General features: G+C 41.9%; 1 protein-coding gene and 1 pseudogene across 7 annotated transcripts in view; both read right to left on the reverse strand.

Moving 5' to 3' along the window:
• The window catches only part of KIAA0355 (KIAA0355 ortholog), an 81,054-nt gene that overhangs the window by 39,472 nt on the left and 20,844 nt on the right, over positions 1–20,738 (reverse strand). For 5 of the 7 annotated variants that reach the window (XR_004346856.1, XR_004346855.1, XM_032612488.1 and 2 more), the window contains one exon: positions 7,749–9,042. The exons of 1 other annotated variant lie outside the window; for it this stretch is intronic. Coding sequence is in view for 3 of the 6 variants with exons in the window: in XM_032612488.1 (XP_032468379.1) it covers positions 7,749–8,243 (495 nt within the window). In the remaining 3 variants the exon portion in view is untranslated. Of the gene's footprint in view, positions 1–7,748; positions 9,043–20,738 lie in introns of those variants that run through there. One more of the 7 variants, XM_032612491.1, reaches the window with a different exon arrangement.
• LOC116744725 lies at positions 12,307–18,578 on the reverse strand (annotated as a pseudogene).

A 20,738-nucleotide genomic window follows, 5' to 3' on the forward strand; every position in this document is an offset into this window, starting at 1 on the left:
TGGGATCTTCCCAGACCAGGACTCGAACCTGTGTCCCCTGCATTGGCAGGTGGATTCTTAACCACTGTGCCACCAGGGAAGCCCTCTTTTTCTTGCTAATTATTTTTTATACAGCAGGTTCTTATTATCTATTTTGTACATATTAGTGTATATATGTCAATCCCAATCTCCCAGTTCATCCCCCCACCATCCCCCCACCCCCACCCCCTGCTTTCCCCCTCTGGTGTCCATGTTTGTTTTCTACATCTGTCTCTATTTCTGCCTTGCAAACCGGTTCATCTGTACCATTTTTCTAGGTTCCACATACATGCGTTAATATACGATATTTGTTTTTCTCTTTCTGACTTACTTTACTCTGTATGACAGGCTCTAGGTCATCCACGTCTCTGCAAATGCTTTCGATGGTCCTCACTCATCTTTGCCAGCTTGCAGCCAGCTCATCTGTATTTTACCTTGGAGGGTGGGTGGTAGCAGCTAGGTGAAGAAGAAAGCAGGCCAGGTGACTGGGGCCTCCTCCAGGAGCTAGTGGGGCCTCAGAAGGGATTGGGAGTGAGCAAGGACTCACAGCGGTTCCTTTACTTTCCCATGTCTGGACACCTCGGCATTAGCTAGGTCAGAAAGGCAAGTCTCTTGGAGGGATGGACACTGCAAACAAATCCCTTGGCACAAAGACTGCACTGGCCTGGAACAGTGGAGAGGTAAAGGACACAACCCCTGTATATGTTGGGCCCAGAAAGATCTCAGGCAAATGTCATCTTTACAGACACTCAGATTCCTGATCTGTAAAGATGAGGAGGCTGCCAAAACAGGCTATTATCCAATTCTGTGAAATCTCAGAAGCTGACTAGTAACCATAAAAATTTAGAATAGGAAGTAGTTCAGGAAGGGTAGTCCTATGTTAAATTACATTCCATGAACTGTTTTATTTCTGTTTCATTCTAATTTGCCCATCAAACCTCATTTTTCCTTACATTCACTCAAGACTTTTTAGTAACTATGAAATGTTAAATCACATTCTCCTAAAAGAAAGCAACATTGCCCTTTCAGTCACCAAAATTACAAGCACAGCATTCTTTCCCTGACTCCTACCTGCTGCTGGAGTCCTGCCTTCAGAGGTTTCTTTTCTCTATTCTCATTTTCTTCCTTGATTCACTTTTATTTTCATTTTGCTGAAAAGCACCTGCCTTTCTTCTCATCACTATACCTTACTCAATGACACTCTCTGTGATATTGTGATTTATAACAAATATATATTTTGGTCTTCTTCCAAGGTTCCTGGCACACAGCTCCTAAAAACCCTTGGAATTTTCTAAGTGATAAGAGAGAGAAAGTATCTTTTATTCATGACAAGCCTCTTTCAACCATACCTGAGTTTATGTCAACGAGGTGACTTTTGGAAAGCCCCTAAGGATGCGGGCTGGTTGCCAGGGGAACCAAGTTTGAAACTTTCAGATCAACCCCTCTGGAGAGGGGAAGAGGCTGGAGACAGAATCTACCACCAATGGCCAAAGATTTAATCAACCACACCTGTTTAATGAAGGCTCGGAAAAAACCCAAAGGACGGGGTTCAGAGAGCTTCTGGGTTAAAGAACAGGTGGAGGTGCTGGGAGGGTGGCACGCCTGGAGAGGGCATGGAAGCCCACACCACTTCCCACATACCTTGCTTTATGTATATCTTTCATCTGGCTGTTGCTGAGTTACATCCTTTTATAATCTAGTAAGTAGAACGTTTTTCTGAGTTCTGTGAGCTGCTCTAATAAAGTAATCAAACCTGTGGGGTGGTCATGGGGACCTCTGATTTGTAGCCAGTTGGTAAGAAACATAGGTAACACCCTGGACTTGTAACTGCTGTCTAAGGGGGCAGGGTTGGGGGGCAGTCTAGTGGGACTGAGCCCTTAACTGTGTAATCCGATGCTAACTCCAGGTAAAAAATGTCAGAACTGATGCAGAATTGCTTGGTATGGGAAAAACCCCCACCAACAAACTTATGACCACAGCGCCAGAGATGCAGTATTTTGTGAGTAGACAGAAAACAGAGGAGTTTTCCTAAATACTTCCCTTTCTGTTAGAAGACCACTTCACATGCACAAAACACTTATGAAATGGAATCATTTATTGTGTGTTCCTGATACATTACTTCTATCATGTGGTCGAAAGTTTCTCTCTCCCTTTTTTTAAACTTGGAAAATGTCCAAATATACACAAAAACAGAATATAACAATCCCCTGTGAACCCATCAAAAAACTTCAGTAACTATCAACATTTTGCCATGTTTTTTCATCCTTTTCCCCTACTCCACCTTTTTCTGCTGGAATGTTCTGAAGCAAATTCCAATCGACCAGGACCCAGTACATGTTCAAAGTTCCCAATTTATCATTTTTTAAATTAATTTTTATTGGAGTATAGTTGCTTTACAATGTTATGTTAGTTTCTACTACACAGCAAAGTGAATCAGCTATACAACTCTTGGGAACCCTGTACCAACACTGAGGGCTCGAGGTGAAACTGGAGCCCCAGAGCTGCCACGGGGTGAAGAAAGCAAGGGGAGAAGTGTCATCACTTCATCTTGTTGCCCTCCCTTTACCTTCCCGTCAGAGGATGACCTCTTTACCTGTCTGACCTCACCCCTAGTGTCTTTGTTTTGCTGTTTCAGCCACAATAGGCCCTCACTGCTCTTCAAACACTCAAGTTTGCTCCTGCCTCAGGAACTTTGCACTAGCTGTCCCCTCTGCCTGGAATCCTCTTTTCCTGGTTATTATTGGGGCCTACTCCTTCATCTCCTTCAGTTCTTTACTCACATATCATGTTCTCAGTGATGCCTTTTCTAACTATCTTATCTAAGATCACAGCCCTCATCTATCTACGTGAAGGGAGGAATTTCTGTCTTGCTCACCACTGTATCCTCTGTGCCTGGAACAGTCCCTGGCACAAAGTGTGCAATAAATATCTGTGGAATAAACGCACGAACCACAAGTCAATTTGATTCTTTTATTTACATTTGCACTGAAAAGTAATTTTATTTAAGACACGTGATAGATGTTTATAAAAAGAAGTTGACATCTTTGACTTTCTAATAAATAGAAAACCTAATTATGGGGTTGTCTATACTTCTTTAATATGAACTACATGTTTTACTTGCAAATGATTCTTAGTTAGGATACCAGATTTCTAGGACAAATAAAATTGAAGTAGATAAAATCAAAGAGAACTCATAACCACTCAATTCACGTAGCCCGGCATTTTACAGGAACATTAGAAGTAACACACCAGCGGAGATGCCCCTAGACTTGAAAAGAAAAGATAGAAACAGCAGGTTCCATATGGTCTACCTCTAAAAAATGTTGTGGGGTGTCAAAGCTTTGTATAATGAACAAATTCAATATGGGAAACCATATTTTTCCTGAGTTCACATTTTGGCTGGACCGGCAGTTCAAGACTTACATAAAGGAATCCCCCATGAAGCACCTGATTAAGATCATATTTCTCATTTTAGACAACATCCCAGTTCATATATACAATGTAAACTATACATTTTCTATAAATCCAAAGCGGGGAAAATCCTACCTAAACTATCAATTGGCTTGCTCAAAGATACCTAGCTACAGCAAGTGGACTCCAAGACATCCCCCACTCCACTTCCTTCCCTATGTACCTCCATTCTAGGTGCAAGGGAAATAGAGCAGTGACTATTAGAAGAGGTCCCCTAGGGCTTTTATGCTGGAAACGTTCTGGCAGTTTCTACATCAGGCAAGGTAATACTGCTGCCACCTTACAACACCAAAAGAGAAAGTAACACAGAAGAGAAAGGGAGGTGCTCACCTCAAGAACCAGGAAAGAAATGAGTAGAGCAAATGTTCTAGGAGTGGCAACTTTTTCCACCTAAAAGGGTTCCAGTGAGACTTATCTGCTGTATATTTCTCTCTTTTGTTGGCTCTGTACATAATTGTGTTCTGTACTGCAGAGAAGGACTAATAACACTTTTCAAGCCATGTTGGAAGCAATAATAAGTGATGATGATGACAACTAGCTGGGTACAGTGTTTCACACACGCTAATCACTTCTGATCGTCACAAGAGCTCTGGAAGGTGGGTGGCAATTCCATTTTATAGATGGACAGACTGAGGCTTAGAGATGTTAGAAGATTTGCTCAAGGCCATACAGACAATAAGAAGCAGAGTTGGGGCTTTGCTGGTGGTCCAGTGGTAAAGAATCTGCCTTCCAATGCAGGGGACACGGGTTCGATCCCTGCTTGGGGAACTAAGATCCCACATGCTGCGGGGCAACTAAGCCTGTGTGTCACAACTACTGAGCTCACGCGCCTCAACAAGAGAGCCCACATGCTGCAAACTAGAGCCCACGTGCCCTGGAGCCCACACGCCACAACTAGAAAGAGAAAACCTGCACGCCACAACTAGAGAGAAACCCACACGCCGCAAAGAAAGATCCCGCATGCTGCAGCTAAGACCCGTCGCAGCCAAAATAAATAAATAAAATAAATATTAAAAAATATAGATAATTAAAAAATAAATACAACACCTTTATAAAATAAAAAGCAGAGTCACTTTCTACTCAAAACTTATTTCTCTAACAGAGAGATTATGAGGTTGAATCACCTGGGGTAAGGGGCAAAGTCACTGATGAGTACAGACAGGACAGGACTCATGTACACCCTGCCTGCCCCAGAGCACACAGTTGGCAACTGCAGTTCCTAGACACAGGCACCAGGATCTGTCAATCAACGAGCATATCCGAAACCTGGCTGCAAGTAAGGGAGCATTAGAAGCATGTTTTGGCTACCTTCAGGGGTGGGACAGTGGAACTGGTACTTTGTCTTAGGTTTCAAATGGTCAAGTGTTTGAATACTGAATTCAGGGCTTTTCTCAACCGCAGTCCTGGGCTAAGCTCTTGAGCAAAGGTCCTTGTCTAGCCAGTCAAGTTCATCAATGTTAGGCCACAGACTTCTTTCCCTAAGGATGAATGCTAAAGAGCTTCTCTGGCCCTTGCTGATAAAATCTTTAAAAAACCAACAGGAAAAAAAAAAAAAACCAAATGTCCAGCTATGTCATCTGAGTTGGTGAATATCCTGAGAGAGAGACCACGTCAGTACATAAATTCCAGAAACAACAAATACTATTCTGTGGAAAGAGCAAAATGTTAAGTTTGCAGGCCTACATTTCACAATCACATTTTAGGATTTAATTATAAGTCAGCAGTTTGAAACCTAGAATACACGCATATATTCTAAAACACATCAACAGCACTTAGTTTCCAGTTTAGCCTCTGAGAGCCTGTTTAGCCCATTATATACAAAAACATGGTAGTATTCCAGCTATCCTAATCGCATTTCAATGGGGGAAGTCAAGCCAAAATTCCAAAACACAGCAATAAGAAATATTTCCCCTTCTCAGCTCAAATGGTCCATGCTGGTCCCAGGAAAGCAGAAGGGACAAGGTAGGTGCTATTGCACCCAGTGGCTTTACTAAACCCAACTCCTCAGGGTTGGTTCATCCTTCTCTAGCTGTCCTGACCTGGGGAACAAGGGCACTTGCCCCACAGGGTTGGAGGGCAAACAGCCCTGGAGGCCTAGCTCTGTCTCCTCCAGCACCTGGAGGCATGGACTGAAGAAGAGCCCAATAATGTTCAGGTTAAAATAATACGCTTTGGCCTCATTTTCAAACCATTCTTGCCTGAAATTCTAAATAAAGCTAAAGGTGCTTGTGTCATTGCAGGATGGGAACTGAAACAGTCTGGGTCTAATACTGTTCAGCACATTCTGAGAGGGCAGAGGCCCTAACTGCTCTCCTGCCACATCTCTGCACAGCAGTGACCAGGCATCCTGAGGGCTAAACATGGTTCTTCACATAAAACAAAGAGAAGTCAAAGCTGTACATCTGTGCCTATACACATAGTAATCTGGAATGGCACAAACCAACCAGTTAACAGTGGTCTCCTCTGGGAAAAGGAATAGGATGGGAGAGTAGAGTAGTAGTTTTAAGTTTCACTGCTTGAATTTCTTTTGAGAAGTACGTTTCTTAAAAATACGCTTTATATATGATTTACATGTGTAATTTAAAAACTAAACTATGACAAGCCATTTTAAAAATACTTCAAAATCATAATTTCTCTGAATATATGATGTGATCACAGAAAAAAATCAGAAAATAAAAATAAACTTGGATAGGTTCAAAACAGAATGAGCCAAGAAGGAAATTATACATTTATACCAGCAGATTCAGCAAACTATAACTCATGGGTCAAATCCAGTCCAACAGACAGGTCTACAAGGTAAAACTGGTTTTCGCATTCTTAAAGGGTTATTTAAAAAAAAACAAAGAAGAATGTGAAAGAGACGCATGTGGTCCACGAAGCTTAAAATTTACTTACTATTTGCCCTCTACAGAAAAAGTCTGATGATGCCTAATGCCTGATTTACATCAAGACTATTGTGTCTTTTCAAAAATAGTTTCTGGGCTTCCCTGGTGGCACAGTGGTTAAGAATCCGCCTGCCAATTCAGGCGACACGGGTTCGAGCACTGGTCGAGGAAGATCCCCCATGCCGCGGAGCAACTAAGCCCATGTGCCACAACTACCGAGCCTGCACTCTAGAGCCTGCGAGCCACAACTACTGAGCCCGCGCGCCTAGAGCCCGTGCTCCACAACAAGAGAAGCCACCACAACGAGAAGCCTGAGCACGGCAACGAAGAGTAGCTCCCGCTCACCGCAACCAGAGAAAGCCCGCGCGCAGCAACGAAGACCCAATGCAGCCAAAAATAAATAAATAAAAACAAACATAGTTTTAAATTCCTCTTGGAAATGCCTTCAAAATCACGATATGCCTTTTAAACACAATAAAAAATGAGTCATAATACTTAATAGCCTAACTTTTTTTTCCCCTAAACCCACAACAGTATAAGTTAGCTTATTCAGCTACCACAATCACCAGATTTAGTTCAGAAGACTAGTGATTTCCTAAAATCAAACACAACCCCAGGATGGGGAAAGGAACATTCTCCCTCCTAGCATCCAGAAACCTAACCTCTAATGTGCTGCTAAAACGTACAAGGACACATGGAAAAATCAAACTCAGAAGAACTCTCTGAGCAGGTAAAAATAATTTTAAACATCTAGCAGTGAAGCTAATTTAACAGATGACAGTTTAATAAATTATTTCCTAAACGAAGGAAGGAAAAACGTCATGTTTATTCTGAATGAAATTTGTATTCCAATCTTACACTCTACTGTAGAGCCCGAAAAAGGGAGATATTTCATTTTGACTACCAAAGACCCTAAGAAACGTACTGAATAAGAATCAAATGCATCCAAATGTAAATAGATGTAAATTTAGAACTGAAAAAATAACTTATCCTGTAAACATGTGTAGAACTTTCTACATTAAACCAATGGTTCTATATAATGACAATTCACAAAGAAATCTTCATAATCATATTTAGAATTCTCAGTCCCTACTATGTACTTTAACAGTATGTTATTTGGAAATTAAGTTCCAACTTGAAAATTTAAAGAACATAAAACATAGGCTGATTTGTTTAATAATCTTCTATCCTACTTAATTTGAAATGAAAGCAATTCAGAACCTGGCATGCAAAAATTTTTTACAAGGACAGGGTATCAATGGAAAGAGGACGAAGACCATCATTTCAGTGATTTAAGAAAAAACTAAGACAAACATTCTCACTTACCTCTGGAATACATTTTCCTACCCAAGTATGACACAGAAGATACTCTACCTCAATGTCCTGGAGACTGAATTCCTTCTGATCTGTAAAGTTTGCAGCCCCGGCACTAAGTTCCATCAGCATCTTGGCGATCTCAGGCTTTATGGCTGAAGTCAGCCGACTGGCTGCTTCCATGACGTGCTCCTGCACATCTTTGAGTTGCATGGCTGCCTTGGAATAGTGAGAGTTCCTGAACACAGTGCTGAAGAGATCTGTGAGGAAAGTACTGGCACGGCAGAAGACGTTGAGGGCGTCCAGGTATTTGGAGATGCCCTGCTGGATGTCAGCAATGGGAGTGGAGTGGGGCATGGCATGGTGGCAGCTGCCTGCGGCAGTCAGACTGCCCAGGGGGGCGGTGGTGGCCGTAGATGCCAGGGGAGCACTCAGTGCTCGGCCGAGCTCAGGCATTGGGTACTGCTGGTGCTGCTGCACCTTCTGCTTGGACCCGCCAAGCAGGAAGCGCCGCTTGTAGTCCATTTTACTGTCCTGGGCACTGCAGCAATACATGCGGAAAGGGGAACTGTCCCAGTGATCGTGAGAGGGTCAGGGTCCTGATTCCTTTTTCTCCCCCCTAAAACTGTAGCTAGGTATAAAAATAGTGGAGTTCTGCAAATCTAAGTTTTAAAAAAGGCATTTCCATGAGGCAGGTGACCATGTGGTCCAATGTAGTTGTGAAAAGGACAACAGGTTTATATAATTAATATTTTCAGTGCAGGCAGGACCTCTGACAAAAAATAAAAGTGTGCCCAAAATGCTATATAAGAAATGTTAGCATTCTACTCTCTTAATAAAAAGATATGCTTGCTGAGAAAAATGTTTACCTAGAATTGCTTTGCAAGAATATTTTGATACTTGTATTTACAATGGCAGAAAAATAACTTAACTTAAAAAAATGTAATATAATGTAATATAATGTATCTTCAATATACCAGAGAAGTTAGAACCCAAAAACCCACAAGCTGATCAACAGCAATTTAAAAAGCAGTACAGAATTACTTCACACTAAGTCCTCAGTAAGGAAGATCAGACCTCTGCAGAATCTTGACAGAGCCTGCCTGCCAAAGCGATCTACCTGTAAAAGGTCTTCTCAACGCGGAAAATTTCCTTTAATATTTTCTGAAAGCAAGTTTTTTTTTTTTTAAAAAATGGCATTTATTATAAGTCCTCTCCTTCTTTTCTTTTGTTTGCTGAGGTAGCAGTTTCCGTATAACATTAATAAGAGGTGCTTCCAGACTGGGTTGGCCCTCAATTGTAAAGTCTGAAGCAAGAATGCACAGATGTATTTGTAAGGCTTCTAAGTCATTTCCTGTAAGGGGGAAAAATAAGATAGAGTTAGGAAAGTTACAAGACAGTGAGTAATTCTGGAACATTAACTCCTGAAATGCTATTATCCACAAAGGTGGGCTCCAAATGATTAAGAAACTATATAAAAACCTTATAAAAGCAGGTACAACAGTGAGAGTGCAACAAGAGATGATGACTGTTAGAAAATTCCTCAAGTTGTAGTACAAAAATAATGTAACAAAAAGTTTGATTCCCCACTAACCACTCCAAAACTCAGGCTGACAACTGACACATAAAGCAGAGCCTGGACTCATGTTTGTGTTTCCTCCTCAAAGAGCTCACAAATCCATAAGAGGATTAGAAGAGTACACAGATTAGGTGAGGGCTGTTGACAAGTAGAGCACTCACAAAACCTTAAGGGGGATTTGGAAATGGAGTGATGAGCAAAGACTGAGAGAAATCAGGAAGGCTGTTATGAAGAAAATGTTACTCGGAGGTAGGCCTTGATTGTAGGATAGGTTTTGATAAGCACAAAAGGGATGGCTGGGGCTCACCAGATGAAAGGACCACCACAGCAAAGGCCCTGAAGCAGGATGGCTTAAAGTCTGTTCAGGATACCCAGCTGGGCTGAAGTGCAGCATACAGAAAGACAGAGCCTGGAGAGGTAAGTGGCTGGCAGGTTTGTAGACAGGATGCTACTCATCCTCACCCAGGTACCAATTTCCCCTCCAGATGTTCGAAAGGAAGCCTCGGAGGGTGTGCAGGTTCTTACACCCTGGGGAAGCTTCTATAGAACCCCTGGCTCTGGATAGGTGCAAAGAGCAAGGTCTGAACACCTCTGGTTGCAGTTTCTGAACTACGCTACAATAGTAATGTGATTCTTCCTACACAGCTACAACTAGGTTTACACTTGCCTGAAACTATCTATTCTTCCAAACATAACAACAGTTCAAATATGTTTTACTGAATGATACATGTAGTCTATACTAAACTTCAATGTATATGATGTCTGTATATAGTTTGGTCTACTTATTGATAACTAGGCTTTCTTTCCATTTTCCTTTTTTTTTTTTTTTTTTGCGGTACGCGGGCCTCTCACTGTTGTGGCCTCTCCCGTTGCGGAGCACAGGCTCCGGACGCGCAGGCTCAGCGGCCATGGCTCATGGGCCCAGATGCTCCGCGGCATGTGGGATCTTCCCGGACCGGGGCACGAACCCGTGTCCCCTGTATCAGCAGGCGGACTCTCAACCACTGCACCACCAGGGAAGCCCTCCATTTTCCTTTTTTGATAGATAAAAATAAATATAAATCATACCTTATCACTCATCATGGCCAAATACCATGCCTCCTTTACAGTTCTACAACTGCATTAGGAACACAGGAAGGCAGGCAGGTTATAAGAGCAAGAGATGAGGAAAGTGCTATGGATACAAACACATACTCTAAAAGTATATAGCAATCCTAACCCAGCTAGCATATAAATCCAACTAAACCAGCCACCATTTGTAGCTCTGTGTTCAAGAGAATCTTGACTCTCTAAAAACTCTCATAACCTTTTCAAGAAACAAGATATCAAACAGCTATATGTAAGAAATCTGTTCCCAAATGTTCATTTTTCAGATTCATTACAATAAGGCAATCATATCTATTCCTAGCCAAGTGCTCCATTGTTATCAATGTGGCTGTACAAATTCCGATGTACAAAAGAAGCACTCAGCAGGAGTGCTGAAGGATGGAAGGCTGCTCACACAGAAACTGTGTGGTCTGTGAAGGAAAACCATCACCTTGAATTGGCCACAGTGAGTGTCTTGAGCAACCCTGAGGAGAACCTTTCTTTGTTCTGTGTTGTACACTGGTGCCCCTGGCTCTGAGAGTTCACCCTCATTCCTCTGCCAGATGATCCTAGAAGGTCAAGTAAGACCCATATACTTACTAATTTTTTTTTTTTTTTTTTGCGGTACGCGGGCCTCTCACTGTTGTGGCCTCTCCCGTTGTGGAGCATAGGCTCCGGACGCACAGGCTCAGTGGCCATGGCTCACGGGCCCAGCCGCTCCGCGGCATGTGCGATCTTCCCGGACCAGGGCACGAACCCGTGTCCCCTGCAACAGCAGGCGGACTCTCAGCCACTGCGCCACCAGGGAAGCCCCCTACTCACTAATTTTTTAAAAGTCACCATAAACATTAAACTTTTTTCTGCTTTACATGCTTCCAAAGTTTATGTAAATGAAACTTGTAATACTTAAAAATATACTACTTCACCAAATTCATCTACAAATTTAATGCAATCTCTAGCAAAACTTGAACTACCTTTTTTACAGAAATAGGCAAGCTGATCCTAAAATGCATATGGAAATGCAAGGGACCCAAGACGACCAAATGAATATTGAAAAAAATATGGAGGACTCACACTTCCTAACTTGAAAACGTACTGTAAAGCTATAGTAATAAAGACAGCAGAGCACTGGCACAAGAAATGACATATATGTATCAGTGGAATGCAGGTGAGAGTTTAGAATAAACCCATACCTCTATGGTCAACTGATTTTAGACAAGGGTGCCAAAACCATTCAGTTGGGAAAGAATAGTCTTTTCAATAAATGGTGATGGGACAACTAGATACCTACATGCAAAAAAAAAAAAAGAATATGAACCCCTATCTTATATCATAAACAAAAATTAACTCAAAATGGATCAAAGACCTCAATAAGAGCTAAAACTATAAAGCTTTTATAAGAAAATACAGGGACTTCCCTGGTGGCGCAGTAGTTAAGAATCCGCCTGCCAGTGCAGGGGACACAGGTTCGAGCCCTGGTCCAGGAAGATCGCACATGCCATGGAGCAACTAAGCCCATGTGCCACAACTACTGAGCCTGCGTTCTAGACTCGTGAGCCACAACTACTGAGACCTTGTGCCACAAGTACTGAAGCCCGTGCAACTAGAGCCTGTGCTCCACAACAAGAGAAGCCACTGCAATGAGAAGCACGCGCACGGCAACGAAGAGCAGCCCCCGCTCGCTGCAACTAGAGAAACCCAGCGCACAGCAACAAAGACCCAACACAGCCAAAAATAAATAAATAAAATAAACTTTTTAAAAAAAGAAAGAAAATATAGGTGTAAATCTTTGTGATCTTAGATTAGGCAATGGTTTCTTGGACATATCTTTTTTTTTTGTTTTTGTTGGAACAGACACATATTTTTTAATGTTTCAATAATTATCTCTTCTCGCCTAGTGTTTTCAAAATTGGTTGGCCAGTCAAATTTTGACGAAGCTGAAAGGTTGTCTCAGGGTCTCTATACAATTTAAGGTCTTCTGTAACTTACAGGATTTATATTTCCAGTGATACTACTTTGTTTCTAGCTACCTGAAATGAGTCTTTACTTACATTTGAGAACCATGAAAACTTAAGAACAATAAAAAGGCTGTCACCTTACACAAACACAATCTGATTAGGTAAATCCCAGTCCAGTTCTGAGGTCAGCTATAGGGTTAGGTGGGTGTGGACAGTATCTGGGCCCCACAGTTTGACCAGTATCCCTAGGGAGTTGTCACCATAGTAAATTGTTTTAAATGAGTTTCTTTTTTTTTGTTTTAAACCAAGTCCATCAGGTGACACAAACTCAAGTTGATAGAAGTCTTGGCCCTCAGATCCAATCTCTGTCTCCGATGGTGCAGACATCGGGGAATTGCACCCTGTGTCCTCAGGCTGACTCCAGACCCTCACGCCATCCTGCTCCTGAGATGGCTTCCTTTGCTGCCACTACGATCATTGCTGCTACTTCAAGGACACAGCTCCAGCAGCTTCATCACTAGGCACAATGAGATCTTCTTCACCTTTTAGTGTCCTGGACAGGGGTGTTATCCTCTGTCTTGGGGACCTCACTGCTAGTGTCCGGCTGGGCATGGCCAGTGCCAGGGTCACAGCCTGGCTCGAGGACGGCCCCCTCCATCTTGCTTTTCCTTGCCAGTCCCCTGCTCAGGACTGTGGTCGCCCTCCCCTCCTCCAGGATGGGCTTTGGGGGGTCTCCTCCCCGACAGCTCCCTCCTTTAGCCCCTCTGTGTCTTGGCTCCTCTGTCTGGGCTCCTCTTCTTCACTGGCCACCCTCTCCTTCACCTCTGTAGGCTCTTCCATCTACTCTTCAGCCGGTTTCTCCTCCATGGGGCTCCCACACCCGTCCTCTGCCTCTGGGCTGGAGGCTCGGGCTGGACGCTGGCTGGCCCCCTCCTCGGTGTTCCCCATGGCCGTTTCGTGCTGCTGGGCTACCCCCGAGGCCCTTCCCTTCTCCTCCTGCTTCTCTGTCCTGCTGGGTGTCCTCCTCAGAGGAGGGGATCCTGGAGTCTTGCTCTTGGCTGGGAACACCTTGTTGCCATTCTCTTCCTTGGCGCCATTCTCCTGGGAGGACTCCATGGCCCTGAGCTTCCCCAGGTCCTCACAATCCGATTGGGACCTTCTGAATAGCCTGGAGGGAGGGCACCTTTTTATGGAGGCCCTCGTCTGCACCTTACTGTAAGAGGGCAGATGACTGCCTTCAGGAGGCTGGTCAAAGCTGATGGGCACCTCCTCTGGCTTGCTGGCCCGAGACCACACGCCAGGGCTGCTGGGGGTAGAAAGCTGGCTGTGAAACGGTGATACCATGGCCTTGAGTTGGGGACTCTTGGGTGAGGCCCCAGGCAGCAGGGTCGCTGGATCAAAGGCTAAACTGGCCTGGAGCTTCTTGATCAGAGGCGAGCTCTTCACCTTGACTTTAGGAGGGTGGTTTGCATTGGGCGGTGACTTCTCTTCACCATTCTGGCCCAGTTCTACCCTGGGGAGGAATAGAGAGAGGGAGCAGGGCAGTTTCCTTCTTGTTGGTTTACTGGCTGGTGTCTCCTTTGCAGCGGCTGCCAGCTGGGCCACCGAGGGGGCCGCCGAGTCGTCCACACTGGCATTGGTCTCTGCCGGCCTTTCCTCCACGTCCTCCAGGTGCCAACTCGGTGGTGGCTGAACGCACTCGCTCTGGCCAGGGCTCGTGATCCCCACTCTCTGCTCGGCTCCCGTTGGGCCGGGTTTGGCTGCAGCAGGCACAGCGCAAGTGGGCAGCTGCGTGCCCGGCTTGCTGGCTGCAGAATGCCCCGCCCGCCCGGGCCCTGTGCTAGAGGAGGAGGGAGGAGGGAGGAGGGAGGAGGGAGGGGGAGGGGAGCCGGATATGACATCTTAAAGCACAAACAACAAAAGAAAAAATAGATAAACTGGACTTCATCAAAGCTAAAAACGTTGGTGCATCAAAGGTCACTATAAAGGTGAAAAGAAAACCCACAGTATGGGCAAAAATGCTGGAAAATCATGTATCTTGTTAAAAGTCTAGTATCCAGAATACAAAAAGAACTCTTAGAATTCAACAATAAAATGACAAATAATCTATTAAAAGGTGGGCAAATGATACTAAAAGACATTTCTTGAAAGATATACAACTGGTTAATAAGCAAATGAAAGGATGCTCAACATGGATAGTCACTAGGGAAACACAAATAAACCACAGTAAGATACTACTTCATACATGCTGGTATAGCTACAGTAAAAACAAACAAAAAACAAAACAGAAAATAAGTGTGGGTGAGAATGTGGAGAAACTGGAACTCTCATAAATTGCTGGTGAGAACGTGAAATGATGCTGCTACTGTGAAAAGCAGTTTGGCAGTTCCGAAAAATGTTAAACAGAGTCGCCATTAAGACCAAGCAATTCCACTCTTAAGCATATACCCAAGAAAACTGAAAACATGTATTTATATAAAAACTTGCACATGAATGTCCACAGCATCATTATTCATAATAGCCCCAAAGTGGAACAACCCAAGTCTATCAACTGCTGAATGAATAAACAAAATGTGGTATAGCCATACAATGGCATATTATTCAGCCATCAAAAAGAATGAAGTGGGACTTCCCTGGTGGCACAGTGGTTAAGAATCCACCTGCCAATGCAGGGGACACGGGTTCGAGCCCTAGTTCAGGAGGATCCCACATGCCGCAGAGCAACTAAGCCGGCGTGCCACAACTACTGAAGCCCGCGCACCTAGAGCCTGCGCTCTGCAATGGGAGAGGCCACTGCAATGAGAGGCCCATGCACTGCAACAAAGAGTGGCCCCTGCTCGCCACAACTAGAGAAAGCCCGAGCGCAGTGACAAATACCCAACGCAGCCAAAAATAAATAAATTTATTTTAAAAAAAAAAAGAAAAAAAGAATGAAGTATTGATAAATGCTACAGTGTGGCTGAACCTTGAAGACATTATGGTAAGAGAAAGAAGCCAGAAACAGAAGGTCATATACTGTGAGATTCCATTGATATGAAACATCCAGATAAAGCAAATCCGTAGAGACAGATAAAAGTAGATCAGTGGTTGCCAGGAGTTGAGGAGAGGAAGGGAATAGGGAGTGACTATCAATTAATACAGAGTTTCTTTCTGAGGTGATGAAGCCATTCTACAGTTAGATGGTGATGATGGTTGCACAATTTTGTTAATGTACTAAGACTCACTGAATTTCACACTTTAAAATGGTGAATTTTATGGTATGAGAATTATATATCAATTAAAAAGGAGAGAAATAGGGAAAAATATATACTACTGGCCTCCAGAAATGTCTATTTAGAATAGATGAGCATCTGCTACATCTGAAAAATGATTTACTGGGTAGATGGTCAGCTTTGTGGGTGGCTACCCACTAACCAGGGTGGTGATTATCTAGGTATTTACTCGGAGATAATAAAATCAAGCATAGTTACTATAATTTCTGTACTTTCCTATGTGTTATTCTTCAGTGAAAGTTTAAGGAAGAAACAAAGGATTAACTAGAACAAAAAGGAGGGAAGCTTCGGTAAGGAAAGTTTCATTCCAAGTGGAACAGCATGAGGGAGGGGAAACCCAGAAGGCAGTACCGCAGAGACTACCAAATGGCTGGTTTCAATCAAATCTCCTTCCTCCTTTACAATAAGCCAGCGAGGCCAAGAATATGTGCACCGCACTACTCTGAAATGTACATGCTTACATGACTAACTGGGGTATAATAAAAAGTTCTAGATGAAAAGCCTTGGCAAACTTTAAGATTCAGATCTAATCCAAACTATAATTTCAGTACTAAGAAGAAAGCAGCAGGTTCATGAAAATAAAAACCTAAAAAAAAGGGGAGGGAAGTAATGTCATAAAAAATGGCAGAGTAAGAACCTCCAAAAATTCTCTCCTCCATAAAAACAGTGATAAAACTGGCCTAATTGGTCAGAATCAACTTTTTTAAAAAACATCTTTATTGGAGTATAATTGCTTTACAACGGTGTGTTAGTTTCTGCTTTATAACAAAGTGAATCAGCTATACATATACATATATCCCCATATCTCTTCCCTCTTGCGTCTCCCTCCCTCCCACCCTCCCTATCCCACCCTTCTAGGTGGTCACAAAGCAGCGAGCTGATCTCCCTGTGCTATGCGGCTGCTTCCCACTAGCTGTCTATTTTACATTTGGTAGTGTATATATGTCTATGCCACTCTCACTTTGTCCCAGCTTACCCTTCCCCCTCCCCGTGTCAAGTCCATTCTCTAGTAGGTCTGCATCTTTATTCCCATCCTGCCCCTAGATTCTTCATGACCTTTTTTTTTAGATTCCATATATATGTGTTAGCATACGGTATTTGTTTTTCTCTTTCTGACTTACTTCACTCTGTATGACAGACTCTAGGACCACCCACCTCACTACAAACAACTCAATTTCGTTTCTTTTTATGGCTGAGTAATATTCCGTTGTATATATGTGCCATATCTTCTTTATCCATTCATCTGTTGATGGACACTTAGGTTGCTTCCATGTCATGGCTATTGTAAATAGTGCTGCAATGAACATCATGGTACATGACTCAGAGTCAACTTTTTAAAGACTAGAAATTAACAGGATTGAAGCAAACTGGGGAGCATTTATTCAAGAAAAATGGCTGAATCTCAGTAAGAATACAGTAGTACCCCCATCCATGGGGGGATATGTTCCAAGACCCCCAGTGGATGCCTGAAACCTCAGGCAGCATATACAGCATGAATACACTGGACAAAGAGATGATACATGTTCCAGGCGGGATGGAACGGGACAGCATGATATTTTATCATGCAACTCGGAATGGCGTGCAATTTAAAACTTATTTCTGGAATTTTCCACTTAATGTTTTCAGGCTGCACTTAACTGCAGGTAACTGAAATGGCTGAAAGTGAAACTGTGGATAAGGGGGGGGGGACTACTATAGTCAGCTTTGTAGCATTTTAACTTGATCTAGTTCCATTCCCTGCTCTCGAACTCTATGGTAACCTTGAAAAATAACAGCTGCATTTGCAGTGAAAACCAGAAGGCAGGCAGCAGAACTGGAGGGAGCAGAACTAGGCTAGAGCTCCTTCAGAGTTTCATTCCTAGAAAATTATCATTATCTGACTTATCTGCAGGTTCCCTGGAAGATCCCACTTGCAAGGATCTCTATTTGATCTGACTTGGAACTCACTTGGAGAGGGAAGAGAATCTGATTTCCAGTTGCCACATTATATCATAAAAAATGTTCAGTTTTCAATTAAAACTTAACAAGACATGCAAAGAAACAAGAAAGTATGGCCCTTATACAGGAAAGCAAACAAATAAACAAACAAGAGAAACAACTGATGAAGAAGCCCAGATGTTGGACTTACTAGACAGAGACTAAAATCGGCTATTTTCAATATGTTCAAAGAACTAAAGGAAACCATATCTAAAGAACTAAAGGAAGTCAACTATACTTCTATTTTTTTTTAAGTAAAATCATTAAAAAGAAAAAAAAAAGAACTAAAGGAACATATGAGAATGATGTCTCAGCAAATCCAGAATACTACTAAAAGAGAGAAATATTTTTAAAACAGAACCAAATAGAAATTCTGGAGTTGAAAAATACAACTAACATAAAAAAATTAACTAAAGGCTCAACAGCAGATTTGAACAGGAATCAGTGAAACTGAAGATTAACCAACTGAGATTATCCAGTCTGGGGAACAGGAAGAAAAAAGAAAAGAGTCTCAGAGACCTGTGGGACACCATCAAGCATACCAGCATCATATAATAGGATTCTCAGAAGAGGAGACGGAGAAAGGCACAGAAAAAAAATATTTGAAGAAATAAAGGCCCCAAATTTCTCAAATTTGATAAAAAGCACATGAATCTACACATCTATGAAGCTCAATAAACTCCAAGTAGGATAAACTCAAAAAAATCAACCTAGGCATATTATAATCAAATTGCCTAAAGCCAAAGCAAGAATCTTGAAAGCAACAAGAGAAAAGCAATTCATCACGTATAGTTGATTCTCATTATTTACAGGCAGTTATAAAAAGTTGCCATGTACACTGAATTAGCAAATACTGAACCAGTACTCCTAGATCCTGTGAGCCTCTAGTCAAAACATTTTCACCAACCAATCAATATATAACCTTGTTTTACGTGTGTTTCTGTTTAAAGACACCTTAGTTAATATTCACTGTTGATTCATTAACACTGAACTCACAGGTAATGGCACTATAACTCATGCCTGAATGACACTCATCTAACAGGTCTTTTCTCTGTTAGGTACATCACAGCCTTCTTGGGCTTATGAACACTGAACAGCACTTCAGTAATACACTTAGGGGCCATTTTAAACAGTGAAACTGCCAACAAAAAGTATAAAAATGCAAAAAATGTGGCACTAAACAGACTATGAAAAGAATACTTGTTTATAGTCTGAGAGCTGAAATGAGAAGGCAGAGCGTCACCCTGTTCATCCGTTGTGCAATTCAAATTTTTTGCCACTCTGCACATGTCTACAACTGACCACAAGAGTTCTACAAGTATTGATTCTGTGTTGCAAATAAATTTTAGCCAGTAAGCTTATCTGCAAATACAGGATCTGAGAATCGTGAGGATCAACTATATATAACACTACTTGAAACACTTGTGCTCCCAACATAATGGGGTACTCCTCTTTTTAAAAATATAATATACAAAAACATCAATCTATGAAACAAATAACCAGAGGGTTACTGACCATCTTACAAGATACAGAGGTTTCTTTTAAGTACTGAACCCATGGTATATTTAATGTAACAATTCAGCAATTCTATTATGTACAACCTTTCAGGATTTCACTGTGATTTTTAAAGGCTCAAGCCTATATATTTAAGGTACAATCTATCTGCCAATTTAGAAGTATATAATTTATAAAGACAAATTTATGCTTTAAGAGAACAATTACATTTGGTGAATCACATTCACTCCTTTTTTTCCCCTTCTAGAATGCATTATTTTAAAAATAAAAAATAACATTTGTAAAAGCTAAACAAGTTGAGGAGTTATATTATTATTCATTAAACTTTTTATTTTAGTGCTAAGCTCATGGTGAAATTTTTTATAAAAATGCCAATGGATATTACAAATGCTTAAAGAAAAACTTAACAAGGTAAAATATATATTAATATCTCTTCACTGACTAGCTTGCATATAGCTGCTTCATCAAAGATGATTACTTCAATCGAAAAGACAAACAATAACAAGTATTGGTGAGAATGTGGAAAAATTGGAACCCTCATACATTGCTAGTAGGATGTTAAAATAGTACAGCACTTTGGAAAACAGTTTGGCAGCTCCTTAAAATAAGTATAGTGTTAGCACATGACCCAGCAATTCCACTCTAATGAATATATTCAAGAGAAATGAAAAATATAAATCCACACAAAAATCTATACATCAACATTCACAGCAGCATTACTCAAAATAGTCAAAAAATAGAAACAACCCAAATGTCTCTCAACTGACGAATGAATAAACAAAATGTGGTACAGCTATACAATGGAACATTAAATATATATATTATGTACATATAAAGGAATGAAGTACTGATACATGCTAAAACATGGATGAACTTTGAAAACATTGTGCTAAGTGTGAAAGAAGCCAGACACAAGAAGCCACATATTATATGCTCCCACTGATATGTAATACCCAGAATAGGCAGATCCACAGAAACAGAAGGTAGATTTGTGGAATGGAGAATCACTGCTAATGGGTACAGGGTTTCTTTTTGCGGCAATGACAAGGTTCTGAAGTTAGATAATGGTGACTGTTGCACAACTCTAAATATACTAAAACACATATGGTATGTGAATTACATCTCAATAAAGCTGTTATTTTCCCTATGTAACTTCATTGCCATTTTCCTTATGTAACTTCTCATTTAATAGCAAAAGGTACATAATAAAAAATAAGTTTTCGGGACTTCCCTGGTGGTGCAGTGGTTAAGAATCCGCCTGCCAATGCAGGGGACACGGGTTTGAGCTCTGGTGTAGAAGATCCCACATGCCGTGGAGCAACTAAGTCCGTGTGCCACAACTACTGAGCCTGCACTCTAGAGCCCATGAGCCACAACTACTGAATCCACGTGCCACAACTACTGAAGCCCGTGCGCCTGGAGCCCATGCTCCACAACAAGAGAAGCCACCGCAAGGAGAAGCCTGCTCATAGCAACGAAGAGTAGTCCCCACTCGCCGCAACTAGAGAAAGCCCGTGCGCAGCAGTGCAGACCCAACGCAGCCAAAAATAAATAAATAAATAAAATAATTAATTTAAAAAATAATAAGTTTTCCAGAGATACCTTTAATGCAGACTTAGTTTCCTCTTCATACTTCAATTAGAAATCTGGATTTAAATGCTGC

This window comes from Phocoena sinus, chromosome 19 (genome assembly GCF_008692025.1).
Source record: "Phocoena sinus isolate mPhoSin1 chromosome 19, mPhoSin1.pri, whole genome shotgun sequence".
Taxonomy (NCBI): domain Eukaryota; kingdom Metazoa; phylum Chordata; class Mammalia; order Artiodactyla; family Phocoenidae; genus Phocoena; species Phocoena sinus.